The 18,552-nt window shown below is 34.1% G+C and overlaps 4 protein-coding genes across 6 annotated transcripts; 2 read left to right on the top strand and 2 right to left on the bottom strand.

The window, feature by feature from the left end:
- Positions 1 to 534: 534 nt before the first annotated feature.
- Positions 535 to 3,326, bottom strand: LOC108721727 (THAP domain-containing protein 2-like). Of its 3 annotated transcripts, none has more exons than XM_018446418.1 (6): positions 3,086 to 3,326; positions 2,777 to 2,925; positions 2,313 to 2,486; positions 2,007 to 2,181; positions 1,212 to 1,561; positions 535 to 635 (listed from the first exon to the last, which is right to left on the bottom strand). In XM_018446418.1, exons 3-6 carry the CDS (start codon positions 2,463 to 2,465, stop codon positions 555 to 557), a joined length of 759 nt encoding a protein of 252 aa, XP_018301920.1. In that variant the 5' UTR covers positions 2,466 to 2,486; positions 2,777 to 2,925; positions 3,086 to 3,326; the 3' UTR covers positions 535 to 554. The 3 variants fall into 3 exon arrangements, with proteins under 3 accessions (XP_018301920.1, XP_018301921.1, XP_018301919.1); XM_018446419.1 differs by lacking the exon at positions 3,086 to 3,326 and adding an exon at positions 3,034 to 3,073 and having other exon boundaries at positions 2,777 to 2,897; XM_018446417.1 differs by lacking the exon at positions 3,086 to 3,326 and having other exon boundaries at positions 2,777 to 2,942.
- A 1,060-nt stretch (positions 3,327 to 4,386) lies between these two features.
- On the top strand, positions 4,387 to 8,945 carry elg1 (enhanced level of genomic instability 1). Its single transcript, XM_018446390.1, has 6 exons — positions 4,387 to 5,088; positions 5,170 to 5,696; positions 5,796 to 6,115; positions 6,322 to 7,456; positions 7,569 to 7,983; positions 8,163 to 8,945. Exons 1-6 carry the CDS (start codon positions 4,774 to 4,776, stop codon positions 8,913 to 8,915), a joined length of 3,465 nt encoding a protein of 1,154 aa, XP_018301892.1. The 5' UTR covers positions 4,387 to 4,773; the 3' UTR covers positions 8,916 to 8,945.
- Positions 8,946 to 9,204: 259 nt separating this feature from the next.
- eIF3l (eukaryotic translation initiation factor 3 subunit L) lies at positions 9,205 to 11,567 on the bottom strand. Its single transcript, XM_018446396.1, has 3 exons — positions 11,463 to 11,567; positions 9,887 to 11,347; positions 9,205 to 9,633 (listed from the first exon to the last, which is right to left on the bottom strand). The coding sequence occupies exons 1-3, from the start codon at positions 11,481 to 11,483 to the stop codon at positions 9,499 to 9,501; spliced, it is 1,617 nt and encodes a 538-aa protein (XP_018301898.1). The 5' UTR covers positions 11,484 to 11,567; the 3' UTR covers positions 9,205 to 9,498.
- A 935-nt stretch (positions 11,568 to 12,502) lies between these two features.
- On the top strand, positions 12,503 to 15,006 carry LOC108721724 (developmentally-regulated GTP-binding protein 2). Its single transcript, XM_018446411.1, has 5 exons — positions 12,503 to 12,713; positions 12,875 to 13,182; positions 13,276 to 13,706; positions 13,797 to 13,998; positions 14,693 to 15,006. The coding sequence occupies exons 1-5, from the start codon at positions 12,650 to 12,652 to the stop codon at positions 14,777 to 14,779; spliced, it is 1,092 nt and encodes a 363-aa protein (XP_018301913.1). The 5' UTR covers positions 12,503 to 12,649; the 3' UTR covers positions 14,780 to 15,006.
- The last annotated feature ends 3,546 nt before the right edge of the window (positions 15,007 to 18,552 follow it).

Raw genomic sequence — 18,552 nt, 5'->3', positions numbered from 1 at the left:
CTTTTAATGAGGAAAGCAACTCTACAATTTCCCATAAAAAATTGATCACTTCTACATACTTTTCTGAGCGTAAATTTTCCAGAGCTAAATAAACTTCTCGATTTGTCATAATCTGGAACCACTTCACAATGATTCCAACAAACCAAGAGATTGTTTTCAGCTTTGGCGCATCGATTTTATCCGCTAATAGTTCAAGTGCGAAGCTGACATCATGGCTCATTACATTGGTCGCATTGTTAACGCACATTTTCATAAAATGCCTTTTTTTATCCAACAATTCTCCTTGTAATTTGTGTGCTGGCTTAAACAGGAAGGTCTCTTGTTCAAAAATTAATTTTGAAAAATGATTCGTGCAAACTTTGGTCGATGGCAATGCATATTTTTCAACAAATAATGGAGGAATTGTAAAAGAGACATTGTCAAGAAGACTTTCCTTTAAATTTTTTAAAGCATGTGGAGTATCGTGGAAGAAGAATAGCTCTCTTTTTTCATCAAACGGATGTGCAAGAATTGCGTATCGTTGAAAATCTGCCTGCGTTCACGTCGAAAGCTTTTCACATTGCCCGATTAGCCGATCCCATGTCCGATATTACTCCATGCACATGCAAATCGATCTCTTCTGCTCTTTTCACGATCTTCAAAATAATAGTGCAAAAATAGAATCATCAACTTTATTCCCGGTATAATAATATGCAATCACTTGCTTCCAACAATGAGCAATACCGGCAAGCATGAACACTAAACCAATGTAATGCGTACCGATTTACTGACAAAAGGATCAAATTTATTGCTAGCGACTATGCTTATTTCATTAAGAACTATAACGCAATTTTTATGAATATATCGGTTTCAAATTGAGAATATTTTATGCGTAAAAAATAAAAAATTTCATCGGAAATCCCGCTTATAAATTTCCACAACTCTAAGTTCTTAAGAACTTTGACGAAAAAATTAGAGTCTCTTAGAGTTGTGGAAATTTATAAGCGGGATTTCCGATGAAATTTTTTATTTTTTACGCATAAAATATTCTCAATTTGAAACCGATATATTCATAAAAATTGCGTTATAGTTCTTAATGAAATAAGCATAGTCGCTAGCAATAAATTTGATCCTTCTGTTAGTAAATCGGTACGCATTACATCGGTTCAACGATAGCGACAATTGACAATCAAACGTTTAGAGAATCCCGCAACAGAGATTTTAGCATTTACCGATAATAAATATATCTTTTTTTGAAGCTGTTTCCTTATCTTCATGTGTTCGGCTTTCATTCGTTTCCGCAAGTTTTCACTTCTCTGGTACATCTTTGTCATACGTTTAAGTTTCTTCATCGTTTTCCGCAGTTGTTCTTCGCACGAAGCATTTTCTGAAGCGTTATTATCGTTGCGATCCGATTGCAGCTTCAAAAAACTTCGTTCTTCTACGACGACTTCATTGCCGCTAATGTCCTGTAGAATATCTTCGACTGCTTCGATTGTACGTCCCTTCTCCACAGATACATCCACATCATTTGGTCTCAAAACATTTATTTGTCCTTGCCCGTTGGTAATTACATCAAGTTCTGAAAAACAAAAAATCCAAGGAGCTCGTAAAACTGATAGAAAAATTGTTATCGATACACTATATTGTTGATTTATAATTCATACAGACAAACTGAGAAGTTTCAATAAATACACTACCTACGTAGAATAAGATATATTTTGATTGTTGACTATTTTTTCTATACTAAAAAATTTCAATTTAATATTTCTTATATTATGTTTAACAATTTATTTTAGATAAATAAAAATCAATATCTTTAATTTATATATGTACACTCAGGGCCTAAAAGGTTGCAACACTTTTTTCTTTCTTTCTTTTCTTTCTTTTCGAAAGTAGAGATTTCAAGCTTTAAAACTCTTTTCTTAAATTTAAATTTTTATCATTTTTAACGAAGATATCGTATATATAATTCGAACTAACAAAAATCCACAGAACTTTTCCTCTGACCCAATACAAATACTTACCAGTAGGTACCTCCTGATTATTGGAAACTGCATTCTGCACTTCGATCATTATTTCACCAAAATCCGCAGTTCCATAGACATTCGGTCTTCCAAATAATGTTGGTATCGCATTTGCTTTTAATTTTTTTTTTCCATCCACGCGTACCTTCTCCCACATTTCTGGACTGAAGTGTTTCTGAAATTAATAAATAAGCATTGTATTGTGCATTATCAATTAATAGTTTTAATATTAATCATACTTGACGCAATATCAATATATATAATATAATCAATAAAATGCAATGAAAATAATAACAAATAATTTACCTCACAAAGAACTGAGTTATTTGTTGGCATCCAATTTGGTTTGTTGAATGCTCTAATCCAACTGTTTCTCCTTTCTTCGTTTTTTGGAAATGAACAAGTTTTTATTTTATTTGACAATGAAGATCTCGCACCACACGCCACACATCGCCCCATTTTATATAGTGATATTGAAACCTACAAACATATATTAATTTATTGTGGACAAAAAGTGAATATTTTTTCCATATTAAAAAAAGCTATATTAAAATGTTAGTCAACAGACGATCAAATATTTCATTGTTAGAATTTATAAACATTTAAGGTTAAAAAGGACTCTAGGTTATATACTTTTATACTACTATACAGATACTTTATACATCTATAAATTTATGATTTTAATAAGTATGCAGTAACTAATATTGTAGATGAAAAAGAAAAATTTTGGCTTCTCTGTGTTTACTTTGGCGCCTACTTTTGCTACTTACATCAACAACAGTATGTTTACACCTTTATGTCTGTTCTATAATAGCCTTTTTCTTCTTAATTAATTATGGCTCCTGCCTCCCTCGCTTAGGAGTATACGGAGGCAACACGGCCAGATCTCATCTTAATGAATTACAGTCTTAAGACCCGTCTACAATACACGTAGTAAGCGTGGTTTAAGTAAGAGTAAGAAATTGACCAATCACAGTCGATTGTGAAAAGAATAAACGACTGTGATTGGTCAATTTCTTACTCTTACTTCTTAAAACAAACTTATTTCGCATATTGTAGACGACGCCTTAATGGATTACAGTATCAAAAAGTGACGCAATGCCCGCGAAAATGGCGTTGCCCGAACGAACACCGGGCGTCTACGTCTACAACGTCGTCACGTCGAAATAACGCGCGTCCGGACGAACGCACGAGACGAGCCAACTCGCGGACACGCATCAGGAGGAAGCGATAGCACAGTCAAAGTCGGCAACACTTTCAAAAATATTTGATTGTCAGCACCCGATCCGAAACGCGTCCGCCGCGGTCGAGTGGTTCTTCAGAACTCTTCTATAATAGCCGTAAGGCTGGAATCAGACTACGCATTAAAGATTGAGATTGAAGAGTGAAGATTGAAATTTGACCAATGAGGGCAAAGGAATTTTAGCTCCTATTGTTTTGATTGGTCAAATTTCAATCTTTCAATTTTCAATCTCAATCTTTAATGCCTAGTCTGATTCCGGCCTAACATGGGTGCATTCAGTAGGTCTGTTCGCGTTGCTTGAAATCCTTAAATATTTTTGCACCTAAAATGAGATAGATATATATTTGGACGGTGAAAAGAGAGAAAGCGAAGATGCTCTGAGTGCAAAAAGCGAACAGACCTATTATTAAGCCCAGTGTCCACGATGCTAGAAATCCGTCCGAGATCTCGGATGAAGAAAGAATTGACCAATCGCAATGATCATGTGATTAAATTGTTTAAATGTGATTGGTTAATTCTTTCTCTCTCCGAGATCTCGGACCAATTTCTAGCATCGTGGACACAAGGCTTTAGAGTAGATAATAGGCCTGTTCTTTTTGGTTGAACTTTTGCACCAGTTCGTCTTTCTTCCTCCTCTTTCCTTCTGGAGAGAAAAGGAAGAAAGATGAACTGGTGCAAAAGTTCAGCCAAAAAGAACAGGCCTAATAGGTACTATTATAGGTACTTTAATAACCCTCATCCTATCTCTTTTCTGTCAATGGCTGCGTTCAGCAGACTCAACAGTTTTGCAACCGTTTTATGATTGTCTACTGAGATAGGACCATTCTTCTAGATCTAAAAGTATGATCCAATTAGCGCTAAGGAAACTTCCAACAGTTGCAAAACAAACGTTCTGCTGAACGCAGCCAATAATCCGTTCCGTTGTTTCTTTCTCCATGGAAAGGCACCCTATGGGTGGACTATGGATTCCGGTCTTAAAAAGAGCTTTCAAAAGCTATTACCCGTATTTATAGTCAGATCTTGTACTTAAGGCTTTCTTAAATTTATCTTTAGATGCTCAGTAGCCAATGAAATAATTAGTAAAGTATCTAAAGATAAATTTAAGGAAGCCTTAAATATAAGGCTTAACTATGATTATAGGCACATGTTAAAAAGGCGGGAAGTCGTGATCATCGAGCGAACATGCCATCGATGCTATCGTATTATGTTGTATGACCCAAAGGCGAGCAATATAAACATTTTATATATTTTACTCGAAATTGCAACGCGAAAGTGATATTCACGAGTTTAGTCGTTTATTATTAACGAAGAAGACTTCGACACTGTGTACACTTGATACGTTCATCACTGATGTGCATACCAGATTATTTCGTTCTCAACATCTATTAGTTTTTCATTATTGGAATATTTCCATTGCTTTTCGAGAAATTTTGAGGAAATCGAAGAAGGGAAAAGCGATGTACTACGTTCCTAACTGATCGAGAGATTACAAATAAAACAAAAAAAGGATATTGATGTTAAAGTATGAAAGACATCAAGCAATACTTTGCCAATGGCAAGAATATCGTCGATAAGGAGACCGATACTGATCTAAGCAATGTAAAAGAGGATCAAGAACAAGAAGATATTATTGCGACATGTAAACGCAAACGTGTGAAGATCCGGATATCAAGCAATGGTTCTTCAAGCAGAATGTGCATAATTGAGAACAAGAATGATCTAATCGACAAAACACCCAGTCCGTTCAACGATGAGATAAACAATGGTCAAAGAACTTTGCAAGATGGGACACCAAAATCAAGTTTAACCGAGTCAGGTGTAAAGCGTCGTCTTAAGAAGGTATTTTTCATTCTAATAAGAATTACAGTTGATGTTAATTTATTGATTAATCTCTATAATTGGATTTTTTTTATTTTTAAGCTTTCAAAATCCACTGTGGAAATAAATGAAAATCAGTCTGAAGAAAGGAATATCTCACAAGAACAAGAATTAAATAATCAAATTGTTATGAATTTAGATAGTTCTCTTAGCAACAGTGTTAATTCTAAAGATAAGATTGAATTAAATATAGAATTTCATGATGAAATTGGTTCTCAACGGGAAGAATCAAATGCTTTTCAGGTTCTGATGAGTCATAGTAAACCAATACAATATAAATCACCACTACAGCAACCCATAGAAGACAGTGAGAATAAAAAGAAATTGGATGCAAAAGAATTCAGATCTAGGTGCAAAGAGAAGCTTATAGCTTTGGCTGATAAAAAAGGATATTCAACAAAAAAAATAGCTGAAATGGAAGAGGGTGAGAAAATAGAAAAGAATATTGAAAATCGTATAAGGTTCTTCAAGGGCGAGAGTAAAAGCAACATACATAAAAAGGATAAGGACAGCTTTGAATTATCGATAAAAACTAACAAGCAATCTGGAAACTTGTTAGATTATTTTAGGTACTATCTAAATTTATATTCATCTGTATAATTATATGTATATAATATTGTAACTCTTATATTGAATTGTTAAATTACACTACTGATATTTTTATGCAGCAAATCGCCCTTGGGATTGACAAGTAAGGATGAAAAATGTGTGTCTACTTTTACTGTAAAAGCAGACGTACATAGGACTGATAACTCTGATATTGAACCTATGAAGAAGCCGAAATCAAATAAGAAATATTCTAATAAGAAATGTCCAAAGTCATCAGAATTAGATCTTTCTGCAATGGATGATATTCACGTCATAGAGTCTGAAAATTTATTTTCTCTACAGACAGTCAAACAAGATAAGCAGAAACGAGAAAAACCTCGTTGGTCCTTACGCATAAAATTGCATACTTCTGAAGATAACGATTCATTATATAGTAACGGTACAATTACAATTATACATATGTATATTTCTTACACACACATACATACATATATATGATGTAAAATGTAATTGAGTCTCCCAATGTTCATTGGTTGATGGCAATGATTGTTTTTTCACACTTTGATCGCTGATTTTAATACTCTTTTAAATAAGTATCTAGCTTTAATAACACTGTAAAAAAAGCATTTATAATTTTACTTGCAGATACCGATGACGAATTGTTTTCACCAAGAAGCAAATCAAAGTTTAATGCTTCGAGTAAATCTGGAAAGTCTATAAATATAGATAATGAAGTCTATATGAAGAATCACAATCGACATGTTAAAATGAAAGAGCGAAACAAGGAAAGAAAAGAATTAATTGTAAAAGATAGTAACATTTCAAACATTGTCAAAGATGCTCCTAATGGAGATACTGATTTTAAAAAATCAAACAGAGCTAATAAAAAAGAACAGAAGATTAATGACATGAATGAAATGGTTACAGCAACTGATGATTCCGAATACGAGATCAGCAATGAGAACATTCTGAAGAGAAAACCGAATGAAAAACTGGCACCTTTATTTATCAAACGACGTAAAATAGATCCAGCAGTCACAGCAGCGAAACGTTTATTCCTACAATCGGATATAATCAACGTAGAGAACAAAAATACAGACTATAAAATAAATAATGGCATATCTGTGTTACCATTTCCTGCTATCAGTCATATTACACAATTAGAAGATGAGTTGAACTCGATCAGATCCGAAATAGAACACAAATTTTCGATGAAGATTTTCGAGAAAAAATATTTACCTTCGATAGATATTAGTAATTATAAATATATTACTAATTGTAGGGAAGCATCAAAAACGATTAAAACGATTAAAGGACCCGTGAAAGCAAATGTAGAGCAAGTGTTATCAGAAATCGAGAAGCTTTATCCAGGTGTTAGGAGAATGTGGGAGACTATATCAACAATTAAGGGGGATTTGGAAAAGAATTCACCATCTCCAAAAGGTAGAAAAACGCATGAACGGAAGAGAATGTTAACAGAGAATGTTGAGAAAGAGGAAAAGCAATCGCACAATTGCGCATGGACGTACAAATATAAACCGATGAGCGCGCAAGAGATAGTTGGAAATGAAGAAGGTGCGAATAAGCTAAAGAATTGGTTGAGTGGCTGGAGGGCTTCTTTAACAAAGGAGAATGATGACAGCAGTGGTGATGAGTTTTATTCCTCAGATTGCAGTTCCTCGTCCAACATTGAAAATAATCAAATTGCTGTCTTATTAGGGCCGCATGGCAGTGGAAAAAGCGCAAGCGTGTATGTGATAGCGGAGGAACTTGGTTATAGGTTGGTAATCTTGATTCTCCAAGAAAATATATACAAAATTTTTAAATTATATTAAAATAAATTCAGACACGTTATTTCTTATTCAAAGTAAATTAAAGTTTTGCTTTTACAGTGTAATCGAAGTAAATGCATCTTCCAAACGGACTGGAAAGAGAATCTTAAAAGAATTAGAGGAAGCCACGAAGTCGCATAGAATTAAAAAAAGTAAACATAAATCTCTGTTCGAACAAATCACGAATGAAGACGAAATCTCGAAGATATCGCAAAATTCGCTAATTCTTCTGGAAGATATTGATCTTGTTTTTGAAGAGGATGAAGGATTCGTTTCTGCCGCGTATCAATTAGCATCGAATACCAAACGACCAATTGTTATGACATGTAGGAACACATGTCCTCATTTGAACAAAATGGCACCGCAACAAAATAAAGTTTACTTTCATAAAGTGAGTGGTAACAGAGCGTCTACTTTGCTAGAATTAATTGCGCTGGCAGAGACAGGTTATAGGATTCCGCATAATTGCTTAAGAGTAAGTGATCTTTAAATTATAATATAAAATTTATTCTAAAGAAAAATTTTATGAAAAGAAATTTGGAAATAATATGTAAAAATCATAAAATTCAAATATTCTATTGAAGTTGCGCATATCATACAACCTTCCATACTCTTTTATTATTAATTTAATAATGAATTTATTTCATTGTTTAGAAATTACTGCAAGAGGGCGACTTAAGACAGGCATTACTCCAGTTGCAATATTTATTATTGTCAGGTCTACCGATGTTATCAAAACAATCAATGATTGTGAAGTCCTTGGTTTGGCAGGACATGCAACGCTATTTGTACAAACCTGCGATCAAGCTAAACAAAAAGCACAAGACAAAGAAAACTACGAAAATTTCTAATGATACATATATATTGAACAATTTAGCGGAGGATTTGGACAGTTTATCTCTAATGTCATCTTTAATTGATGTCGAAGATACGACATTAGACATGTCAGAGGAGAAAACGCAACCTAATTTATCCTTAGCTGAAAACATGTCTTTCTATTCTGCCTTGCACGATTTGAACGCGGATATAGCGAATTTTATAAACAACCAAATACTATATAAAAACTTTGATGCAAATGAGCATGTGCAAAATCAAAGTAACATTATTCTGAGGAAGCAGTTAAAACAAGGAGTGGATCTAGCACTATCATATGTCACATCTACGTGTTTAGATCGACGAATCATGGCGTTAGATTATCTTCCGACCGCGCGAACGATATGCCGCGCAGAAGAATCTCGCTCGAGTACAAATTACAAAAGAGGCAATCGATTTTTCCATTATCTGCACAGTCTAAAATTGCCGAGCGCGTCGATGAAACCAAATATCTTGGCTGCTGCATGTAGAATGTTACAAGAGGGAGCAAATAAAACTGCATCCATGAGTACAGAAAACATCATTATTGACTGATACTCAGAGAAACCTATATATATTTTTATATACAACGATTTTGCAATTGATTTATCGATATTTCAGAGTTTTGATATGTTATTTATGTTTAATTACAAAATTATGTGTATATAATATCTTAACGCATTTTGTTGCTCGTTGGATATAAAAGCTATTTTCCTTGCGATGATTTTTCTTCCTCTTTAGTATATATAATTAAGTTTATTAAATTTCAGAAATATACAGGTATATTGACATCTGTAAAAAGTTACATTAAAAATAACTATAGTGACAAAGGAAATGTATGCATTCGCAAAAGTTGATCTTTCACAAGTATATTATATTTTTATCGCATGTTTAGCACTAAAAACGATTAAATTTGCCCTACTCTGTATATAAAAAATCATAAAACACTGAAGATCAATGTAGATTTTTGTACATTGCACATATTGCCAAACACAAATTATATGTACACTTTATTGTAATGGTCTCTGGAATATCAACGACATGTGTTTAATAGAAATAAATATTTATTTTTAAAAATTTTATTCCTCTTTTGTGAACGTACTGTCAAGATGTTTAATAATTGCATAATAATATACAGTTAGATTTTTATATGATGCAATTTGCGATTCAATTCTTCAAACTTTAATATTTTGCGAATAAAGAAGTCTCCATAACGATGTGCTACCTTCGTATCAGCGATGTGAATCATGTCATGATCGATATAGAAATCCAACTGAAAGAAAAAAAAACGATTTTCGTGAATATTTTAATATGCATCTATTTTTAATTTATTTATAATTTCATCAATTTAAATGGTAACGATAGAGAATAAATTAAATATAAGTTAATTATTTTATCCTGTATCAAGCAAAAATCAAATTTCTTCAAAATATAATTTTTATTATACATTTTATTTACAGAGAAAATGAGTTGTTGAAAAAAAAAAAGCATAAAATATATAGTAATAATACAAATAAAATAATTACCTCAGAACCAGATTGGAATTTTCCGTCTAGCCCTGATGTGCCTTTTGTCCAAACAATATTTTTCATCTTGTGCTTGAAGCATAGTAAATGAATCGTTAATGCATTAACTTCCTTGTCAAGATCCCAACCCTCAATATCGGATCTAGTATTGTTTCCCATAAATGTGGCCAATTTACTTAGCGGCAATGTCGTATAGAGTTTCAAGTACGAACGAATGGTTGGCAACATCTTTTGTTGGACCACTTCATCCATGAATACTTGGGTTTGATGTTTGATGGCTTCACGAACATAATCTTCATTAGGATTATCTGGATTCGGTGGTGTAAGGGATAGAAATTTGGGACATGCAAATACAAAACAATTTTCAAATTCAGTAAGATCGCCATATTGCATCTTGTACATTTTTTCGTGATAGTTCTTATCCCGCAGAGCCTGCTGCAGACCTTCATCTATACACTGTGGATGTAGAACCAGACATATGGCGAGCAGATGATACATCTGTTCAGTTTGTTTGTTGATCTGATCATTCTGGTAGCTACGGGTGGCAAACAATTGCTTTGTACGTTGAATGTACAACAGAATACCAGAGAACGTTCTGATTGCATCTGCATAACGGCGCATCATCATGTATGCAAAACCTACATAGTATGCAGTCGAAATCTGACAGCCAGGTACGTGGGAATATGCACTTTTCTTGTAAAGCTCTACATTTTCCAAGACCTTGATAGCCTGATAATAATCACCTAATAGAGAATGCAGTCTCAGAAGACCGACGAGCGAAAAGTAGCCAAGCATCTTGTACAAAGAATGTCTGCCAAAGGCACCAGCTACAGAATCTGGATCACCACCGCTTGCATATACTTCCAACTGACTCTTTATCTTTGACTTGTCAACTAGATAATGCAGAACATTTAATACACATAGAACATCCCAGATTTTATTATGTGCATTCAGATTCTCGATCTCATCTGGCGTCTTATTGGACAGATTGGCACGATACTGAGCGAAAGACTGAAACTGGTAGACGAATTCGTCAATGAGCTCCCACAGCCATTGATCGGGCAGTTCCAGTTGCACTGGAGTGTCAGGATGCAGAATATAATTGAAAAGATCGCAGTAATTGTAGAAGGAGTTAAGACGCTGCTCCAGTGTAGGGCCCTGCATGCGCGCATATATGTGACGATAGTAAAGCTCCTTGTAGAGAGTGAGAAATACTGCATCATTGTCAACAATGTGGGCAATCGTCGAGGCGTCCGGCCATGGCGACTTATCGAATAGCTGCTCGGAGATCTTAGGGAAGGAGTTCTCATACAAGTTCTGGATCTCGAAAATCATGCCCTCGTTGATGCAATTGCGCAGAAATACCAAGAAATTGCGCACCACTTCGGGCACTTGCCGGTAGCTTGGTCGATCGTACTGATCGTGCGCGTCTTGCGGCCCGTAGTCGTCGTAGGCGTCATACTGAAGAGAAATACGTGTACATTAAATTAGATTGAACACGAATAAAAGCTAGAATTGAGAATACGCTGAGATTTCGACGTTATGAAATGAAAAATAAGCAAATGTGGATGTGTACCTCATTATAATCGTCGTACATTTCTGCCAGAAATAAATGTAACGAAAGAGAGAAACGACCTCTCCTCGACAAGCACGGTACGGCTACGGCCACGAGTCAGCTCTGTAGTTCATGATTATTTGGGCAGAGGGCTAGCTTTTATTGGCTGCGTTCAGCAGACACAACAGTTTTGCAACCGTTTTATGATTGTCTGCTGAGATAGGACCATTCTTCTAGATCTAAAAGTATGATCCAATTAGCGTGAAGGAAACTTCCAACAGTTGCAAACAAACTTTCTGCTGAACGCAGCCATTGGGTGCATTCAGTACTACAACCGCTCACTGAGCGCTTGCATCTTATTGGCATATTCCGTTAGAACTAAAAATATAGACCAAACAGTGAGCGGTCGTAATATTGAATGTACCCAATGGGCACAGGCACAAGGAACAGGGAATAACGAACCGTCCAATCAGAGCTCTGGGTTATAATATCGAACTTATACTCCAGAGCTCTAATTGGACGGGTCGTTATTCTCTGTTGCCTGTACCTATTGCCTGTGCCCATTGTGTTTCCATCTTAACAATGAGCGCATTCAGCGGACTCAACAGTTGAGTGAGCGCTTGCTGTTATTGGTGTATTCTTTTAGCTCATCCAATCAGAATTTTAGATCTAGAAGAATACATCAATAGCAGCGGGCGCTCACTCAACTATTGAGTCTGCTGAATGCACCCATTGACAGCTTGGATCCCCTGATTCGAAAACGCTATATGATTTCAACCTACCAAATATCAGTTACACCGGAATACACGGTTTCTGATAGGTTGAATCCTTAGGTTTGTTCGCATCGCAAACTCCAACATGCTCCAACATGCTCCTATCATAGCTCCTACTCACTCTATCAAGCGCGTTGAAGTGAGTAAGAGCTATGGTAAAGCATATTGGAACATGTTGGAGCTTGAAACGCGACAAATCTCTTAATATTTATTCCAATTCCTAATATTTCCTCCATTGTGCGCAGGGCCTTATTTACTAAAGTTTCTGAACGCCCTTTAAATTTTAGTCAGGTGATCGGCGCTGTTGTCACTGTCAATTCAATTGTCACAGTTGTCACTGGAAATTATTATCGCCGCACGCGCCAGGTCGAAGCTGTTTGTTGATTCCTCCAGTAGATGTAATAAATACTATCGTGAACGAGTTTTAACATCGCGATGGGGATATTAGAAAAGATTTCAGAAATTGAGAAGGAGATTGCTCGCACGCAGAAGAATAAAGGTGAGTGTCGAGCCGACATTGTCACGTTGCTTCCCTTAACCTAACTTTCCGATTTGTTTCTCAATATTATCGTGACATGTAACTAAATGAAAGACAAGAAGAGATAAGAGGTTTAATTAAATGTAACCCAAAAAAATTGCATTTGTGAAATTCAATTGCAGCTACCGAGTACCATCTGGGCTTGCTTAAAGCAAAACTCGCCAAGTATAGGTCCCAGCTTTTAGAACCGACAAAAAAGTCTGAGAAGGGCGAAGGTTTCGACGTGCTGAAGTCGGGCGACGCCAGAGTTGCGTTAATTGGCTTCCCGTCAGTTGGCAAATCAACCCTCCTCAGTACTTTGACTGCCACTCAATCAGAAGCTGCATCTTATGAATTTACTACCCTAACATGTATCCCTGGTGTTATAGAGTACAAAGGTGCCAATATACAATTGCTGGATTTACCCGGTATAATCGAAGGAGCGGCACAGGTAAACTATACAGACTATCGTAATTATCTTTTACAAAATCATTGCTTTCACATTACTATGTCAAATAATCTTTTTGAATTGTGTTTTAAATAGGGAAAAGGACGAGGGAGGCAAGTTATCTCTGTCGCTAGAACGGCAGATTTGGTACTTATGATGTTAGATGCAACCAAGCAGGACGTTCAACGGCAGTTGTTAGAAAAAGAATTGGAATCCGTTGGAATAAGACTCAATAAGAAAAAACCGAATATATATTTTAAAGTGAAGAAAGGTGGTGGCTTAGCCTTTAACTCAACGTGTCCTTTGACAAAAGTAGATGAAAAATTAGTTCAAATGATTCTACATGAATATAAAATCTTCAATGCCGAGGTACTATTTCGTGAGGACTATAGTGCAGACGAATTGATTGATGTTATCAATGCAAATCGAGTATACTTGCCATGCCTTTATGTATATAATAAGATAGATCAAATATCGATAGAAGAAGTCGATAGAATCGCTAGGCAACCTAATAGTGTCGTAGTTAGGTAAGATATAAAACATTCAAAAATATTCCGTTTTTTTCACTTTGTATTTTTTTAGTATCTTTTACAATTCATAATTTTTATTTGTTTCAGTTGTAATATGAAGTTGAATCTAGATTTTCTGCTGGAAATACTATGGGAATACTTAAGTTTGATAAGGGTATACACAAAAAAACCTGGACAACCGCCTGATTTTGATGATGGTTTAATATTAAGGAAAGGGGTGACAGTAGAGCATGTGTGTCATGCAATTCACCGTACTCTTGCCCAACAATTTAAATATGCCCTTGTATGGGTAAGTTATTAATTATCCATAATTATGTGTGTACGTCAATATACTATATTTTGATATAATTAACAATGTAATTAAGAATATAATCTAGGAGTTTTTTTTTTCTAAATATACGTGTGTATATATATATATATATACATTGTGACCGGAAATTGGCGCATCAGAATATCATAACAAGATAGAGCGAACTAAACTGAGTCGAAAAGTCCTCTACCATTTTACAATTTTAGCAATAATTTTTTTATTATTGTTTCAATAATTTTTTACTCAAATACTATCAACTTTACAGAAAAACAGTGAGAGACAAAAATTGTTTATTTTCTTTTCATAAAGTTCTGAGAATTTTTTCAGAATTTTTTAATACCGTATTCTCATGTCGATAAAAATAAGAAAATGCAGTACTAAATAGATGATAAAAAAATTTTGAAAAAATTCTTAGAGTTCTGTGAGAAGAAAATAAACAATTTTTGTCTCTCACTGTTTTTCTGTAAAGTTGATAGTATTTGAGTAAAAAATTATTGAAGACCAATATTCAGCGATTTTTAGTAATTAATATCTCGTTAACTATTGCGAAAATTGTAAAATGGTAGAGGACTTTTCGACTCAGTTTAGTCCGCTCTATCTTGCTATGGTATTCTGATGCGCCAATTTCCGAACACCCTATATATATATATATATCATGTATTATTTTTTTTAGGGTACAAGTACGAAATATTCACCTCAACGAGTAGGACTACAACATGTGATGCATGATGAGGATGTTATACAAATAATGAAAAAATAAATTCCGACAAAATTTTTGAAAATGTGAATAGCAATATAGGCCTTACTTAAGCCTTTCATGTACAACAAAAGTGCGAGCAAACTACACTGCACTAATAAACTGTAAAATTCGACGGTTTTAGAATGAATGTATTTGAATTACCTATTTTAAGAAGCTTGTGTGGTTTGCAGATCTTGTTCCAATAAAATTTGTAAGAACAAATGTAACTCATGTTAATTATTTAAATACAAGGGAAATATACTGATTTATTATTTATTATACAGGGATAATTCTTAATTAACGTATATAACCAGGCTGCAGAAATTCGATTTTTCCAATCAAAGAATTCGGACAACGATTCGGGTACCTGTTTGCAATCCTTGCGCGCGAATCAATGAATAATGAATGGCGTTCCTGCGGCACGACGACAGTGCGAGGAATGCGCGTGTGAATCGTACCGTCACTTCGTTCTTTATTTTATCTTTTCTTTCTCTTTTTTTCTTCTCACGTTCTTTCACTTGTCTCACTTCCCCGTTCTCCGCCCCCTCTTTACGGGCGTGCGTATACGAAAATACGTTCGCCACTCGCGCGAGACACACATCCTGATTACTAATTCACGTAGCCGCGGACTACTTCTCTGCCTCGTTGTGACACCAAATCCCATATTCCAGCCAGAATGGAGAGTCGACGAGTCCGAGAGCTCGATGATCCACGCGAACGAGCAATTTGCACCGGATCTTAACGTCGTTGCTCACGCGCCCACTACTATCTGTGAAATATCTTGATGGCAGATTTCGTGCTAGATGATTTACATACGCTTTCGCCTTGGCAAAAATTTGTTAATGTGCAGAAGAATTTTATCTCTTTATACATTTGATATATGCACAATAATAAAAAAAAATCAGCTCTCTTAATAATTTTTTTTTTTAATTTCAAATGGTTGCCGGGGGAAAATGTTTCATATAAATTATATAAAATTATAATTATATAAAAAATTGACATTTTATATACATTTATATATAATTATATATAAAATACGCCCATATATATAAAATATACAGGGTGTCTCACAACTACCGCATTTCCTCTTAAGGACATATTCTTGAGGTAATTTTGAGACGAAAATCTTAATACGAAAATGTCGGGACTACAATAATTTTTTGAATTACAAGCTAACTTTAAATGCTTATAAGTCAAAAACCATTTTACTTTTATAGCTTCTATTATTATTTCTGGATTCTTTTGAACATTCTGAGACGAAAATCCTAATACAAAAATATCGAGGCTATAATAGTTTTCGAATCACACACTATTTTTTACCAATTATAATTCAAAAACTATTGTAGCCTCGACATTTTTTGTATTAAGATTTCCGTTTCAAAATTATCTCAAGAATACGTTCTTAAGAGGAAATGCGGTAGTTGTGAAATACCCTGTATGTATAACATTTTTTCCCGGGTGTTGATATACATTTTGAAATAAATTATTCAGATCAGAGCATCTTTTTTTCTTTTGATATCAATTCACAATAATAAAAATCTTCCATTAAATGTGTTGTCAATTTGATTTTTATTATCAAAATTGTACTCGGAGGTAAATACTTTCAAATATCAATAAACATCTGGCTTTGAATTTACTCTAAATTTTAATTGTATAACTGTCAGAGTGAGATATTTATATAAGTACAATTTAGATTAAATATAGATGATAATACGTAAAAATTCTTAACGCGCAATATCCTTTTACTAAAAAAAATGGTAGCTAATCTTAATCGATATTGATGGATCCAATAAATGCGAACATTTTCTTCAATTACGTTATAAAAAATTGTTTATATGTAACAAATATTTTATGACCTACATAATTTTGAATGACAATAATCTCATTCTTTGGATTTTGATCTACTAAATGAAAAAAATTGTTTAATTACTTTAACTTTTAAAGCAAAGATATAATATATTAAAGTACACATCATATAAAACCACTTAAAGAAATTTCGAAATATATACCGCGCGTGATTAAGGGTTAATAAATGTGTAATAATAAAAATGTATTATAAATATTGTGCGATACATGCGATTGTACTTTGAAATCGCTTAAATGTCAGCAGTAGTTTAAAAATGTTATGAAAAGAACAATTACAATGTTATAGTTACAACATAATGATCTTGAAATTAATCTTATTGCAGCTAATTGATGTGCGATGCTATCACTATTAACCTGATTGTGAGTTTATCGGACATCATTACATTGTTAGTCTCGTAGATCGATCTATGTTGTTCAAGTGCAATCGCGCTCTATTATTATCTGACTTTTATAGATTCTCATCACTTATCATGATGACAATAGAAATGAGATATCGTTCGGTTAACAAAGACTATCGAATGAAGAATCAAATGAAAAAGAATAGGTTTTCCTGTATATCCTGATAAAATTCTTTTTCTGTAAATATCCATCTCTGAAAGTTATTGGAATTTTTCCAATCGAGGCAGACGAAATAATATGATAAACACACTTCAAGAACGAGAAAAACCATCTGTATTAGATCTACAAAGAGCATCGGGAGTAGTCTCGACTGTCTCGAGGCGTGAAATCGTCCGGCGTTCCACAAACGGGTATGTGTCGTATAAAAATCCAGCGTCGTCGCTTCGGGCATTAGACAGAGCGGATGCTGGCGGTATATGATCGATCCATCAGTAGCTACTACTATGCCATCCGCAGGAAGAAGTTGCTCGGTATTTACAGTTAGACGATCGACCGGTTCGATGATGATCGAGCGCGTTGCTTTCGCTCCTCGTTCTCGAGGCGAACGTTTCATTTCTGTGATTCTCATTTTAGTCCTTAACGTTAGTCAGGATCAAGGTTTTTTTTAATAATATGTCTGAATATGTTGATTATTGTCCGATTAACAAAAAACACATCGTTGGAAATCGATCGAGCACTATTTCTGTATTTAAAATTTACGCGCTAGATTTGTAAAAAATATTTATAAAAATTTGAGAATTTTTTACAGCGAGTATAATACAATAAAAGATAAGGATAGATGATCAGACATTTTACGAGATATAGCAGACGTGATCCTTATAGTTATAAATTTATGATTTAATAGTCTCAGTTTTTTAAGAGATTTAAATTTTAGATTACTTTCTAAAATTTATATTGGAATTACATAGATCACAAATATCAAATATACTGATTAAAGCTTTGGCTGCAAATGAAATCTTCTCAAAGAAAAGAAGAGTTTACGAGTCTACACTCTCGCTCTCTGTTCTATATCGTTGGATGAATTTATTTATAGTTTATATGAAGTTTATCTTATTAATTGCAAAATGTCATTTATACATATAAAATATCAAAGCTATATACAAAAAAATTATGGGACATAGAAAGTACAGGTAACTAATTGAGATAATAGGTATAGTATAAATTATAACAATATAAATCTGAACAAAACAGAATAAACAAATTGTTGTAATCATGTAATTAATATTTTTTATAAATATCATTATCTTGAAAAAAATATAAATTTTAACGTTTTTCAATAAACACTCTTTAAGTTAATTGTTCATCTTATTTTTGTGACTAGTCACCACAGAGAGTACTCCACTTGTATTTCTAGATTGTCAAGTTGACATTGAACACTTATTCAAATCATCGTAAGAAAGTCCTTTTCAATGGATATGTCCGACACACAAAATACGATTGTTCAATTAATCAGTATAATCATTTTATATTTGCGATCGTTCGCATTAAACAACGCCAATCATCCATATGCGAAGCAACTGCTGCTAATT

Source organism: Mycetomoellerius zeteki, unplaced genomic scaffold (genome assembly GCF_001594055.1).
Source record: "Mycetomoellerius zeteki isolate Tzet28-1 unplaced genomic scaffold, Tzet1.0 scaffold182, whole genome shotgun sequence".
Taxonomy (NCBI): Eukaryota; Metazoa; Arthropoda; class Insecta; order Hymenoptera; family Formicidae; genus Mycetomoellerius; species Mycetomoellerius zeteki.
The sequence above is the reverse complement of the archived record's forward strand: the minus strand, read 5'-3'. Positions and strand labels throughout refer to the sequence as shown.